Source organism: Pongo abelii, chromosome 13, assembly GCF_028885655.2.
Source record: "Pongo abelii isolate AG06213 chromosome 13, NHGRI_mPonAbe1-v2.0_pri, whole genome shotgun sequence".
Taxonomy (NCBI): Eukaryota; Metazoa; Chordata; class Mammalia; order Primates; family Hominidae; genus Pongo; species Pongo abelii.
The window spans coordinates 78,712,136-78,727,157 of NC_071998.2; the positions used below are offsets into that span (position 1 = coordinate 78,712,136).

The 15,022-nt window shown below is 42.0% G+C and overlaps 1 protein-coding gene across 1 annotated transcript in view; it reads left to right on the forward strand.

The window, feature by feature from the left end:
• The window catches only part of IPPK (inositol-pentakisphosphate 2-kinase), a 62,637-nt gene that overhangs the window by 35,767 nt on the left and 11,848 nt on the right, over positions 1–15,022 (forward strand). The window contains exons 10-11 of the mRNA XM_002819957.6: positions 480–630; positions 1,302–1,404. Coding sequence (XP_002820003.4) covers positions 480–630; positions 1,302–1,404 — 254 coding nt within the window. The remainder of the gene's footprint in view (positions 1–479; positions 631–1,301; positions 1,405–15,022) is intronic.

A 15,022-nucleotide genomic window follows, 5' to 3' on the forward strand; every position in this document is an offset into this window, starting at 1 on the left:
TGAGTTGAGATCGTGCCACTGCACTCCAGGCTGGGCCACGGAGAGCAAGACTCTGTCTCAAAAAAAAAAAAAGAAAAGAAAAAGAAGAAATTTTGTGTCCTGACTTAAAATGAGGATTATGTCTAAACTTAGATCATAAAGTGACTTCCAGGGCTGTTGTGGTGGAATCTAAAGGACATTCTGAGAGTTGTGTTGGGAGAGGAGAGGCACGAGGCAGGACATGTGCATTTCTTGCCCCCTCCTTTGTGCTTGGCCTGGTGCATCCAGTGTGGTCCAGGCTCGCTGCAGCTCCAGCAGCTCTGTGAGGCGGGAGCGTCATCTCATCTGTCCTTAGCGCCAGTCCAGGGTCCAGTCCTTGCCTGTGGCGATGCTCGTATGGCGGAGCCCAGGATGAGCCCTGCGGTCTGCGCCGGCCTGTGTCTCCCTCCACGTTCTTTGATAATCAACATGCTCTCGTTTTCCCCTGATGTTCTCGGTAGGAAAAAACACCCCAGAGCGCTCGGGGTTACCGAAGGGCTGTCTTCTGTACAAAACCCTCCAGGTGCAGATGTTGGACCTGCTGGACATCGAAGGCCTCTATCCTCTGTACAACCGGGTTGAGCGATACCTGGAAGAGTTTCCCGAGGAGAGGTGAGGTCGGGCGGTCCCCGTCTTGGGCAGCCCTGAGAGGAGACTATGGGGGTGGGCAGGGTAAGAACACGCCTCCCAAGGCACAGCTTCCCAGGAGGATGAAGCATGCCGGCCACTTCCCGCCCCAGTCCTCTGCTCCCAGGCACCCAGGCCTGCTCTGGAATGTAGTGCCTTGTGAAGGAGGAACAGGGTCACTTGTTTCTAGAAAAGAAAGCACTTCTGTGACCCTGCTAATTCGAAACCCCAAGTTGGGGCCGAGCCTGCAGAGGGCAGTGTTGCTCCACAGCTGAGCAGCGCTCCTGCAGGTCCTTCTGTGTTAGCCGAGCCTCTGTCCTGGGCTTTCAGTGCGAGTCACTGGGGTCCACACCCGCGGTGTCCAGTTGGGGCCAGGATCCTCTTCCTTCCTCGCTGGTCTTCCTTGCGTCTCTGACGCAGGATGCTACTTGTCATGAACAGGAGAAGGCCCAGCTTCAAGGCTCCCTGGTTCTAGTCTTGCTAAGTTCTGTTAAAAACCTTGATGTTTAACATGAGGGAGATAGATCTGTTATGGGTTTTTGAAAACAAAATGTGTGATGTTTAGTGGTGCTGGGCTTTGTAGACTGTGTTAGCAGTTTAAGAAACAACCTCTGTGCGGCTTTGTCATCCTGTTTTTATTTTGCTTTCTTCTTCAGAAAAACCTTACAAATAGATGGGCCTTATGATGAAGCATTTTACCAGAAGCTGCTTGATCTTTCCACTGAGGATGACGGGACAGTGGCCTTTGCGTTAACGAAGGTTGGCAGACCCATCCAAAAACTTGCTGTGTGATCCTTAGATTCTTAGCACTAATCTGTTTTTTTTTTTTTTTTTCCCATTACCTACCCCTGAGGTTTAAAGCAGAAAACTTGGGATCAAAAAGAAGTGGCTGAAGTTTCTCCTAGATGAACCGGGGCAGGTGGTGGTGCATTGAGGTTTTAAGGGGAATTTCCCTTGGTTGAGTTCTGCCCTAGACCGTTCCTGGTGGGATCAGGCCCCAGGGGCGTCCGATCTGCAACCCATCTGCATGCCTTCTCAGCAGCCCACAACAGGCTCTCTGCCAACCGTCCCTTGCTGCAAGGCCCTCGCCAGGGCCCTGGGACCCCACCTCTGCCTCTGCCCTGCCCCTGGCTGTATGCGGGCGGCTTGCTTCCTTTAGAACCGAGGCCAAGGGACAGCCTGCAGGAGTCTCTTAGGGAAGAGGACTGGCCCTGTACTTCGTGGGTCTGTGAAATTCAGGGCTCCATGAGCTTGGATAGGAAAAAGATGGCATCTTCATTTTCACTAAGCTGTACCTGGAATTTAGCATTTCTTTCCATTACGAATGTGGCAATGAGCCTGTGGGTTCATCAGGACCCAGGAGTTTGCCACTAAGAGAATAAAAAAACAGACTTTCCGTCTCACACTGTAACTGCAGACACTTTGAGATGTGGTTTATTCATCACTGCATTAAATGTTACATATTACTATGGAATACATTTGTTTTTAAAAATATTTTGGCTCAGCACTTTGGGAGGCTGAGGTGGGAGAATTACTTAAAACCAAAAGTTGGAAGCCAACCTGGTCAACATAGTGAGACGCCCATCTCTACAAAAGAAAAATAAAAAAATTAGCTAGACGTAGTGGCGTGTGCCTAGAGTCCCAGCTACTTGGGAAGCTGAGGTAGGAGGATGCAGTCAAGGCTGCGGGGAACTGTGATCATACCGCTGTGCTCCAGCCTGGGTGACAGAGCAAGCCCCGTCTCAAAAAAAACATTTTTTTTTTTTTTTTTGGTATTTTACGTTTTTGCCACCTGTATTTTATATTACACATTTTAAAATGTTATCCTGGGCTGGGTGTGGTGGCTTACGCCTGTAAACCCAGCACTTTGGGAGGCCGAGGCAGGCGGATCATGAGGTCAGGAGATTGAGACCATCCTGGCTAACATGGTCAAACCCCGCCTCTACTGAAAATACAAAAAAATTAAGCAGGCGTGGTGGCGGGTGTCTGTAGTCCCAACTACTTGGGAGGCTGAGGCAGGAGAATCACTTGAACCTGGGAGGCAGAGATTATAGTGAGCCAAGATTGCACCACCGCATTCTAGCCTGGGCGACAGAGTGAGACTCTGTCTCATAAAAAAAAAAAGTTATTCTGAGAGAAGCCCATAGGCTTTACTAGGCTGCCAAAGCCGTTACAGGACAATAAGCAGTGAGGAAACATGTTCTGGAGCGAGCTGACGCTCCTCCCCACATGTGCATGCACCGCTGCCTGGAGCCCTGGGACCCACTTGCCCTGTCCCGTTGACATGTCTGTGGCTCACACTTGGGAAAGAGCCCTCAGTGCTTTCTTTAGTTGGGGCTGCAGCTGTCTGTTTTGAGGAGAACTGAGGATGTCTGGTAGACCCTCAGGTGAGCCTCTGATGCAAAGGGCCACAGGGATGTTAGCAGAGGCCCAGGGCAGAGTTGTCATCCTGGTGAGGAGAGTTCCAGGTGGAGCCCTGGGGTGAGAAGAAAGCAGTGGCACCTGCTTCACGCTGTCTGCCACTTGGGTACGTTGATTTAGGTATAAACAGCAGTGTGGCGGGTTTTTTCCTAAGAGAAGAAACAGGACTTTATTTCCTTTTTGTGTATTTCTGTATTTTTCAGTTTTCTACAAAACAAGTATGGATTACTTTTTAATTTTACTTTAATCTTTTAACCTTATATGTAAATGTAGTCTTGTAAGCAGCTAAAGCAGACATCACTTAACTAGCAGAAGGGTTAAAATAAAGACACTGAAACAACATCAAATGCAGGTGCAGAGAAACTGGATCTCTCATCTGTTGCTGATGGGGATGGAAAATGACACAGTCACTCTGGAAAACAGTTTGGAAGATTCCTATACACTAAACACGCAATTACCCTGTACTTGCGCTCCTGGGCATTTATCCCAGAGAAATGAAGACTGACACTCACCAAAAAACCTGTACAGAAATGTTCACAGCGGCCCTCTTTGTAACAGCTAAAAACTGGAAACCACCCACATGTCTTTCCACGGTGACCTCCAGTGGGTCAGACAGACTGCATTGATACCACAGAACTCTGCTCAGCACCAAAAAGGAACAGACTCTTGCTAAACAGCCCAGGTGGACCTCCAGAGGGCTTTGTTAGTGACAAAAACCAATCCCCAGAGGTCACACTGAATGATTCTGTGTGTATAACATCCCTGAATGACAAAAGATTTGTGGTTGCCAGGGGTCGGCAAGGAGGAAGAAGGGAGGTAGATGTGGTTATAAAAGGTCAAACCAGGGGATCCCTGTGGTGATCAAACTGTTCTGTATCTTGACTGTGGTGGTGGATGCATGAATCTACATGTGATCACACACACACTCTCACACATACACACTCGCATATATGTAAAACCCGAGATATCTGAGTAAGATTGTGGATTGTGTCAGCATCACTCACCTTGCTGTGATATTGTAGCTTTGCAAGATATTACTGGTGGGAGAAACGTGGCTTGAGGTCTTTCCGTGCTGTCATAGAAGGGCCTGCCCTTTTTCTCTTGTAGGAAGTTAGCTTCTGGTAATTGAACCTGAAGAGGGTAGTTGTGAAGCTGAAGCTGGGGAGTAGGCTGAGGACATTCCTTCCTACACAAAAGTTCTTGCACTCATATTGTTTATCTAATTGAACCCTGTAGGCCGGGCACGGCAGCTTACGCCTGTAATCCCAACACTGTGGGAGGCTGAGGCAGGTGGATCAGTTGAGACCAGCCTGGCCAACATGGCAAAACTCTGTCTCTACTAAAAATACAAAAATTAGCCAGGCATGGTGGTGCATGCCTGTAGTTCCAGCTTACTTGGGAGGCTGAGGCAGGAGAATCGCTTGAACCCGGGAGGCGGAGGCTGCAGTGAGCCAAGATTGTACCACTGCACTCCAGCCTGGGTGACAGAGCGAGAGTCCATCTCAAAAAAAAAAAAAAAAAATGAAAACTGTGTACCTCTGAAGAAAAGAGGGAATATTGTCTTCATTTCAATGCTCAGGAGACTGAAGCCCCCAATAACTCTTGCTTTTGTCTGTTGTGTAGTATCTGGTAGCAGGGGTCAGCATACATTTGTAATGTCTGGTCCCTGTTGCAGGTACCCGGCCTGGCCACTGTAGCTCAAAAGGAGCCATGGAGAAAACATGAGTGGGGCTGAGTTCCAGGAAAACAAAAACAGGAGGTGGTGGGCTGCATTTGGCCCCCAGCCCATAGTTTTTTGACCTCTGTGTACTTTTACTTATTAGTTTTTTTTATGTCATTTTTTGCTCTATGTGTTTGGAAGTTACTGCTGTTTCTCTCCCTTTTGTGGTGTCTTGTCCAATTTGATCCTGCATATTTAAAGTCTAATCAGTTATTTCATACTCCCAGGCCACACACAATATAAGGACTTGGGACACTTAATTCCAGTTGTCTCTCCAAACTTATGTGCAGTATTGTTTTGTATTCTGTTTGTCTTGGTATTTTTTTTTTTAGTCATAATTTAGAGTATTATTTTACACAGATGTTTGTTTAGATTTATCCATGTGTTTTTCCATATCACTGCCAAACATTCTTGTAGCTTAGATCTTTCTCCATTTTCCTTTTTTTCTGTAACAACTTTATTGAGGTATAATTTATATACCATACAATTTACCCACTGAAAGTGTTCAGTGCAGTGGTTTTGACTGTATTGAAAGATACATGCAGTCATCAGCACAGTTGATTTTAGATTTTGATCACTTCGGTAAAAACCCTGTACCCTTTAGCTATCATCCCATTGTCTCCCCATGACCCCCAGCAACTACCTGTCTACTTTCTATCGCTGTAGACTTGTCTCTTCCAAATATTGCATATAAACAGAGTCATTGAATGTGTGGTCGTTTGTGGCTGGCTTCTTTCACTTAGCCTGATGTCTTCAAGGTTCATCCATGTTGTAGCATGCATCAGTACTTCATTCCTTTACATGGCTCAGTAATAGTCCATGGGGTGGACCTATCCACTCATCCATTGATGGACATTTGGGTTGTTTCCGCTTTTTGGCTATTATGCTCAATGCTGTTATCAATATTTGGGTACAGGGTTTTTTTGCATGGACGTGAGTTTTCACTTTTCTGGGGTAATACGCCTAGGAGTGGAATTGCTAGGTCCAGTGGCACTTTTATGTTTAAATTTTTGAGGACCTGGGCAGACTTTACCAAAATTGCTGTACGGTTCGATCTTCCCACCAGCAGTGTATGAAGGTGTCTTTATTTTTTTCACATCTTCAGCAATACTTGTTATTACTTGTCCTTTTGATTTTAGCTGTTGTCGAGAGTGTGCAGTGGTATCTTGTAGTTTAGATTTGCATTTCCCTGAAGACTAAGAGCATCTTTTCATGTGCTTGTTGCCCACTTATATATCTTTTTCAGAGAAATGTCTATTCAGATCCTTTGCCCACTTTTTTTTTTTTTTTTTTGAGATAGAATCTCTCTCTGTCACCCAGGCTGAAGTGCAGTAGTGCAATCTCAGCCTCCTGAGTAGCTGGGACTAACTATAAGTGCACACCACCATCCCTGGCTAATTTTTTGTATTTTGTTAGCGACAAGGTTTCACCATGTTGCCCAGGCTGGTCTTGAACTCCTGAGCTCAAGCGATCCACCCACCTCGGCCTCCCAAAATGCTGGGATTACAGGTGTGAGCCACCGTGCCCAGCCCCCTTTGCCTACTTTTTAATAGTGTCATTTATCTTGAGAATTCTTTGTATATTCTGGCTACTAGACCCTTAACAGATACATGATTGGCAAATATTTTCTCCTATTCTGTTAGTTGTCTTTTTACTTTCTTGGGAATATCTTAGATGCACAAACATTTTTAATTTTGTTGAAGTACAGTTTAGTTTTTCTTAGGTTGTTCATACTTTTGGTGTCATATCTAAGAATTCATTGCTAAATAAATCTAAGGTCATGAAGATTTCCCATGTTCCCTTTTAAGAGTTTTATAGTTTTAGCTCTTACAGTTAGGTGTTTGATCCATTCTGAGTTAATTTTGTATGCGATTTCAGGTAGAGGTCCAACATCATTCTTTTTTTTTCAGAGACAGGGTCGGGTCTTGCTCTGTCACACAGGCTGAAGTGCAGTGGTGTGTTCATAGCTCACTGCAGCTTCAAACTCCTGGGCTCAAGTAATCCTGCCTCAACCTTCCCTGTAGCTGGGACTACAGGTGTGCACTGTAACGCCCAGCTCCAACATCATTCTTTTGCATGTAGATATACAGTCGTCCCAGCACCATTTTTTTTTTTTTTTTTGAGACAGAGTCTCGCTGTGTCACCCAGGCTGGAGTGCAGTGGCGCGACCTTGGCTCACTGCAACAACCTCTGCCTCCCGGGTTCAAGTGATTCTCCTGCCTCAGCCTCCTAAGTAGCTGGGACTACAGGCATGTGCCACCACGCCCGGCTAATTTTTTGTGTTTTTACTAGAGACAGGGTTTTGCCATGTTGGCCAGGCTGGTCTTGAACTTCTGGCCTCAAGTGATCTGCCTGCCTCAGCCTCCCAAAGTACTGGGATTACAGTTGGTGAGCCACCGTGCCCAGTCAGCACCATTTGTTGAGGAGACTATTCTTTCCCCATTGAGTGATCTTAACATCCTTCTTGAAAATCAGTTGACCATAGATGTATGGGTTTATTTCTGGATGCTTAGTTGTTGTTCATTGATCTATATGTCTGCACTTATGCCAGTACCCTGTCTTGAGTACTACTGCTTTTTAGTAGGTTTTGAAATGGAGAAGTGTGAGTTCTCTAACTTTGGTCTTTGTTTTCAAGATTGTTGTGACTATTTGGAGGCTCTTGTAATTCCATATGAATTTTAGAATCAGCTTCTTCTACAAAGAAGCCAGCTGGGATTCTCATGGGGACTTAAGGAATCTGTAAGTCACCTTGGGTAGTAAGTCTTTTGATCTATGAACATGGGATATTTTTCCATTTATTTAGATCTTGGTTTTCTTTTGACATTGTTACTTAGTTTTCAGAGTATAAACTAAGGTTTTATGCTTCTATGTTAAACTTATTTCTAAAATATTTTCTTTTTAATGCTGTTGTAAATGGAATTGTTTTCTGAATTCCATTTTCAGATTGCTCATTACAAGTGTACTCAGGTGTAGAAATACAATTTGATTTTGTATATTGATCTTGTAGCCTGCATCGTTGCCGAGTTTGTATGTTCTAATAGTTTTTTAGTGGATTTTTTTTAGGATTCTCTCTATTTAAGACCATGTGTGAATAGAAATAGTTTTGCTTCTTCGTTTCCAATTTGCATGCCTTTGATTTATTTCTCTTGTGTAATTTCCTGACTAGAGCCTCCAGTACAATGTTGAATAAAAATGGTAGGAGTAGACATCCCTGATTTGTTCTTGGTCTTATGGGGACAGTGTTCAGTCTTTCATCGTCATGTATGATGTTAGTTGTTTTTTGTAGATTCCTTTATCGGATTGAAGAAGTTCCCTTCTCTTCCTGATTTGCTGAGTGTTTTTATTCTGAAAGGGTGTTGGATTCTGTTAGATGCCTTTTCTATATCATTTGAGATTATCATGTGGTTTTTGTCCTTTATTCTGTTAATGTGGTGTATTACATAAATTTATTTTCGGGTGTTAAAACCAACTTTGTATTTCTGGGCTAAATCCCACTTGGTCATGGCATCTTCTCCTTCTTATATGTTGCTGGATTCAGTTTTTGATTATTTTATTGAGAATTCTTATATCCATATTCTTAAGATAGTGTGTAGTTTCGTTTTCTTGTGATATCTTTGTTTTTGGGATCAGGGTGTAACACTGGCCTCATAGTCATAGAATGAGTTGGTGTTCCAGCCTCTTCTATTTTTTGGAAGAAGTTGAGACGGATTGGTATTAATTATTCTTTAAATATTTGACAGAATTCACTAGTGAAGCCATCTGAGTGGGCTTTTCTTTGTGGATAGTTTTTTGATTTTTAATTCATTATCTTTAATTGTTATAGGTCTAATCATATTGTCTGCTTTTAAGTCAGTTTTGGTAGTTTGTGTCTTTTTAGGGAAGTGTTCAGTTTATCTAAGTTTTCTAACTTATTGGCCTACAGATATTTGTAGTTTTCTTCCTCTTCTTGAAGAATATTCTTTAGAAGCTATATTAGTGAAGGGTTTTTGGTAAATTCCCTCTGTATCTGAATATATTCATATTTTGTCCACAGTTTTGAAAATAATTTTTTATCTGGGTGCACAGAAGGGGTTGATTGCTGTTTTTTTTTTTTTTTTCTTAATAGCATTTAAACATTTCATACAACATCTGGTTTTTGCTGTTAAGATGTCTTCTGTTAGTCTGTCCTTGCTCAGTAGGTGATCTGTCTTTTCTCTCTGGCTGCTTTTAAGGTCTTCTCTACTTCTTTCTTGTCCTTTTGACATTTTAGTGCAATGTGATTTGGATGTGCTGTGCTTTATATTTTTCCTGTTTGGTGTATGTTATGTTTTCTCTATTTTTGGATTTATGTCTTTTATTAGTTCTGGAAAATTCTCATTTTCTCAAATATTTTCTCTTCTCCATTATCATATTCACTTCTTCTGGGACTCTAATTTGACCTATGTCAAACCTTATTTTATCTCCCACGCATCTTAACTGCTCTTTCATATTTTTCATCTCTTTGTCTCCTTGTGCTACATTCCAGGTGCTTTTCTTTTTTCAGCTCTATCTTCCCGTTCATTGATTCATTCAGCTGTGTCTAATCTGCCATTTCACTTGTTTATTGAGTTTTCCATTTCACTAGTTCTTTTTTTGTTTTTGAGATGGAGTCTCGCTCTGTCACCCAGGCTGTAGTGCAGTGGTGCGATCTTGGCTCACTGGAAGCTCCGCCTCCCGGGTTCACACCATTCTCCTGCCTCAGCCTCCCGAGTAGCTGGGACTACAGGCGCCTGCCACCATGCCCAGCTAATTTTTTGTATTTTTAGTAGAGATGGGGTTTCACCGTGTTAGTCAGGATGGTCTCAATCTCCTGACCTTGTGATCCACCCACCTCGGCCTCCCAAAGTGCTGGGATTACAGGCGTGAGCTACCGCACCTTGGCCCCATTTCAGTAGTTCTATCTTTAATTTCTCAAAGTTCTATTTGGTTTGTTTTCACATCTCCTTGGTATTTTTTTCTAGTTCCTTGTGGCTTGTCTATTTCAAAATTCTATCTTTTATTTCTTTAAGCAATTTATGAAGTTATTTTATATTCTGATATCAGATACAATAAAACCTTGGTGGTAAAAAAAAAAATCTCTTATTTTGGCTGACTCATCCGTGTTGCCTTGCTTGATTTTGTTTGCCTTGTTGATTTGTTTGATCTTAATCTATAGGCATCCTGGAGACCCAAATAGGGGATGCCTTCTTCCAGAGAGGATAGGGATCTTTGGCAAAAGGGAAGCGTCTCTGGTTTAGATAGATCCTCTACCCTGTGGCTTATTCCTAGAATCAGTGCTGATAGTGGCACTGGACTATAGGACAGCTCAGCCTTCCCAGTTGCTTCATGCTCAAAACTCTAGTTGCAGCTCTTTGTGGGTGGGTGGTGAGAAGAAGGGGTTGGGTTAGGGATTTTCCTTACCTTATGCAAGCCCAACAATACGTTAAAAAGAGCAGTTTCAGGGATCTAGTTGTTTTTAGAAGGGCTGTTGGATGTCCTCCATAATCCTGTCTCTTTAGTGTGTTCACACCACTGTTAGTTACTTGGGTGTTGATATTAATTTGTTGGTATTAAAAATAACGTTGACATTCACATTTTTGTACATCTACCGTTGTGCACTTAACATAGCATTTCTGTAAGACAGATTTTTAGATGTAAAATTGCAGGGTTTATTTTTGGTAGATCCTGTCACATTGTCCTCCCCAAAAGATTTTACTAATTATATTTCTTCTTGCAACAGTTGAAGACAGTTTCCCCATGCCCTTGCGAACACTAGATATTACTAATATTTAAATTTTTTATTTTAATTTTCTAAACTCTAGCTTCATTAATCATTGTGAAATACTAGCAAATACAGAAAAGTACACAGAAAAAAATATACAACCCACTGACTTGTCACAAAGTAAAAATTCGTATGGAACCACCACTTATATTTGGACATGGAACACTGGCAGTGATCAGAATTCCTGTTGTCCCATCCAACCAGACCTTTCTCCCTCCTCCCAGGATTAACTGTTGTACTGACTTACATCCCTGTAGTTTAGTCTGTCCTGTTTTTGAACTTGACTTATGAGATCATGCTGTATATATTCATGTCTCCTGTTTGTTTTTTTTTTTTAGCTCTGTGTAATATTTATGAGATTCACCTTTGCTAGTGCACCCATTGCCACATTTCTATTTACTTTATTGCCACATTTCTATTTACTTTAGAATGATCCATGAATGGATATACAGTAAGTCCTTTCTCAACATCCTTGACAGGTTCATGGAAACTGTGACTTTGAGTGAAGTGACCTATGCAGCAGGTCCTCAAATAACATCATTTTGTTCAATGTTGTTTCATCATAATGATGAGAAAAGAAATGGCTTTGTTTTTATTTTTGTTTTTTTGAGACAGAGTTTCATTTCATCGTCCAGGCTGGAGTGCACTGGCATGATCATGGCTCACTGCAGCCTTGACCTCCTGAGCTCAGGTAGGTGATCCTCCCACCTCAGCCTCACAGGTAGCTGGGAAGCACAGGTATGTGTCACCACACCACACCTGGCTAATTTCTTCCTTTTTTTTTTGGAGATGGAGTCTTGGTCTGTCACCCAGGCTGGAGTGCAGTGGTGTGATCTCAGCTCACTGCAACCTCCGCCTCCTGGGTTCAAGTAATACTCAGGCTCCTGAGTAGCTAGGATTACAGGCACCTGCTAATTTTTGTATTTTTTAGTAGAGATGGGGTTTCACCATGTTGGCCAGGCTGGTCTGGAACTCCTGACCTCGTGATCCACCCGCCTCAGCCTCCCAAAGTGCTGGGATTACAGGTGTGAACCACTGTGCCTGGCATGCCTGGCTAATTTCTTAAATGTTTTGTAGAGATGCAGTCTTATTATGTTGCTCAGGCTGGTCTCGATCTCCTGGGCTCAAGCAGTCCTCCCACCTGGTGTCCCAAAGTGTTGGGATTACAGGCATGAGCCACTGTGCCTGGCCTAGTTTTGTTATACATTGTTTGGCTTCAAGTCACAGTTTCCCAAGAACCTAGTGACAACATTAAAGTTATACATTGTTTGGCTTCAAGTCACAGTTTCCCAAGAACCTAGTGACAACATTAAGTGAGGACTTAGTGTACTACAATTTATCTGTTCTGCTGTTTTATGAACATTTGGGTTGTTCCTAGTTTTTGGCAGTTATGAATATTCTTGTACAGATTTTGTGTACGTGTACACACATTTCTCTTGGATATATCCCTAGGAGTGGGATTTCTGGGCCACAGGGATGAGTATACTTAGTTTGAGTAGCTACTGTAAAACAGTTTTACCTGATTATGTTCCCTGCAACTGGTTAGGAGTCACCTGTGCTCCACACCATCTCTTACACTTAGTTGTGGGTCTTCTCAATTTCAGCCATTCTGGTGTGTGTGTAGTGGTATATTGTGATGAGATTAAGTACCTTCTCATATGTTTACTGGATTTTTCCTTTTGTGATCTATTTAAGTCACAATTTAAGTCTCTTGTTCATTTTTTTGGTAGAGTTGTCTTTTTCTTATTGATTTGAAGGCATTCTTTGTATATTCTGGATAGAAGCCCTTTGTCAATTTTGTGTCCAGTAGGTATCTTTTCCCACTATGTAGCCTATATAGCTTGTCTTTTGCTTTTTTTTTTTTTTTTTTTTTTTTTTTTTTGAGATGGAGTCTCTCTCTGTCGCCCAGGCTGGAGTGCAGTGGCGTGATCTCGGCTCACTGCAAGCTCCATCTCCCGGGTTCACACCATTCTCCTGCCTCAGCCTCCCAAGTAGTTGGGATTACAGGCACCCGCCACCTCGCTTGGCTAATTTTTTGTATTTTTAGTAGAGACGGGGTTTCACCGTGTTAGCCAGGATGGTCTCGATCTCCTGACCTTGTGATCCGCCTGCCTCGGCCTCCCAAAATGCTGGGATTACAGGCGTGAGCCACTGTGCCTGGCCCATCTTTTGATTCTTAATGGAGTCCTTATAAGAACGGTTCATAATGTTAAGGTAGCCTAATTTACCAGTCTTTTTCCCTTTTAAGAAGTCTTTCTTTGCCTTAAGGTCCTGAAGATATTTTCCTACCATATCTTTAGAAAATTTATTGTTTTGTCTTTCACATTTTGTTGGGTGACTGTCTGAAACTGATTTTTGAAATGGCAGGAGGTGGGGTTTTATTTTCTTTTCAAATGGAATTGTCCTGGCATCACAGAAATTGTGAACGCTACAGAGTCATAACAAGCTTTGATATCTGACAAATCCTTCTGTCTTCTTCAAGCATATCTTGGCTGTTCTCGACCTTTTGCATATCTACATGAATTTGAGAATCATCTCACTCAGTTCTGCAGGAAAAGCACAAACAAAACTGCTGTCCCACAAAAATTAAAAACTATAAAAAAAAAGCCGCTGGGATTTTCATGGTGTAGCATTAAAATAATGATGAATGTTGAAATCTATACAATACTGAGTCTTCCAACATGGACATTTAAACTTTTATATATATATATTATTCTGATAAAAATGTTTTATGGTTCTCTTCAGAGAGGTCTTATATTAATTTCACGATATTTGATGGTTTTAGATGTAAATGGCATCTTTAAAAAGATCTTACTTTAAAAGTGTTTGTTTTGATTATGCAGTAATGTGATTGTTTTTCTATTTTGACTTTGCATACATCAACTTTGCTCACTTATATTAATCCTAACGATTATAGTTTCTTTTGGATTTTCTTTATATGTAATCATAGTCTGTGAATTTGATGTTTTCCCTTTCCTTCCCAATCCTTATACCTTTCACTTCTTTATTTTACTTCACTTTATGTAGTTAATTTGTGATAGTATGAATTTTAGTCTTGTTCCAAATCTCAAAAGCATTTTACCGTCAAGTAAATTGTTTAATGTAGGTTTTTTTTCCTTAAGTGGCTGACATCAGATTAAAGAAGTTTGTTCCCTTCTTTTCCTGATTTATTAAGAGGATTTTTTAAAATCAGGAGCAGATGTTGAACTTTATCAATGCCTTTTCTATTTCTATTGAGATGATCATATGATCAAAATATTTTCTGTTAACGTGGTTAATTATGCAATTTGTTGTGATGTGTTCTTTTTCTGTATGATGATAATTGGGTTTGCTAATATTTTGTTTAGGGATTTTGGCAGATGTTTATGAGTGCTAAGAACTGTGCTTTTTCTTTTTGTAATGTCTGTGTTCAGCCTTGGTGTTGAGGCCTAGACCTGCCCATAAAACACTTAAAAGATGGTCTGTTTACTCTTTCTCTGTTGCCTGGTAGAGGTGGATTAACAACGGCCGGGTTCAGTGGCTCATGCCTGTAATCCCAACACTTTGGGAGGCCAAGGTGGGAGGATCACTTGAGCTCAGGAGTTCAAGACCAGCCTGGCAACATAGCGAGACCTCGTCTCTACTAAAAATAATAAAAAATCAGCCGAGTATGGTGGTGCATACCTGTAGTCTTACCTGCTTGAGAGGCTGAGATGGAAGGATAGCTTGAGCCCTGCAGGTCGAGGCTGTAAGTGAGCTGTGATGGTACCACTGTGCTCCAGCCTGGGCAACAGAACGAGACCCTGTCTCAAAAAAAAAAAAAAAAAAAAGGAATGGTATTATTTCTGACTTAAATGCTTTGTAGAATGACCTGTGAAACCAGCTAGGCCCCATAGTTGTCTTTGTAGGAAAGTTTCAAATTTTAGTAAGTTGTATTTTTCTAGAAATTTTTTCTGTTTTATCTATGTTTTCAGAATTTTGGCATATGATTTGTTGGGTAATGTTCTTTTATTATCTTTTCATGTTTTATAGGGTCTGAAGTATGCTCTTTTATTCCAGATGTCTGATATTTGATTTCTCTCCCTTCTCTGCTACTGTCTGAATGTTTTACCCTCCCACCCCCCCAAATTTATATGTTGAAATCCCAACTCCGAAGGTGATGGTGTTAGGAGGTGGGGCCTCTGGGAGGTGATTAGGTCATGAGGGTGGAGCCCTCATGATTTGAATTCAGGCCCTTATACAAGAAACCTCAGAGCGCAAGCCAGCCCCTTTCACCATGTGAAGTGACAGTGAAAAGAGGGCTGTGGATAAGGAAGTCGGCTCTCGCCAGATAGCAGATCTACTGGCGCCTTGGTCTTGGATATCCCAGCCTCTAGAACTGTGAGAAACAAGTTTCTGTTGTTTATAAGCTACCAGTTTTGGGCATTTCGTGATAGCAGCCTGAAGGGGCTAGGACACTCCCTTAATCATTCCCACCA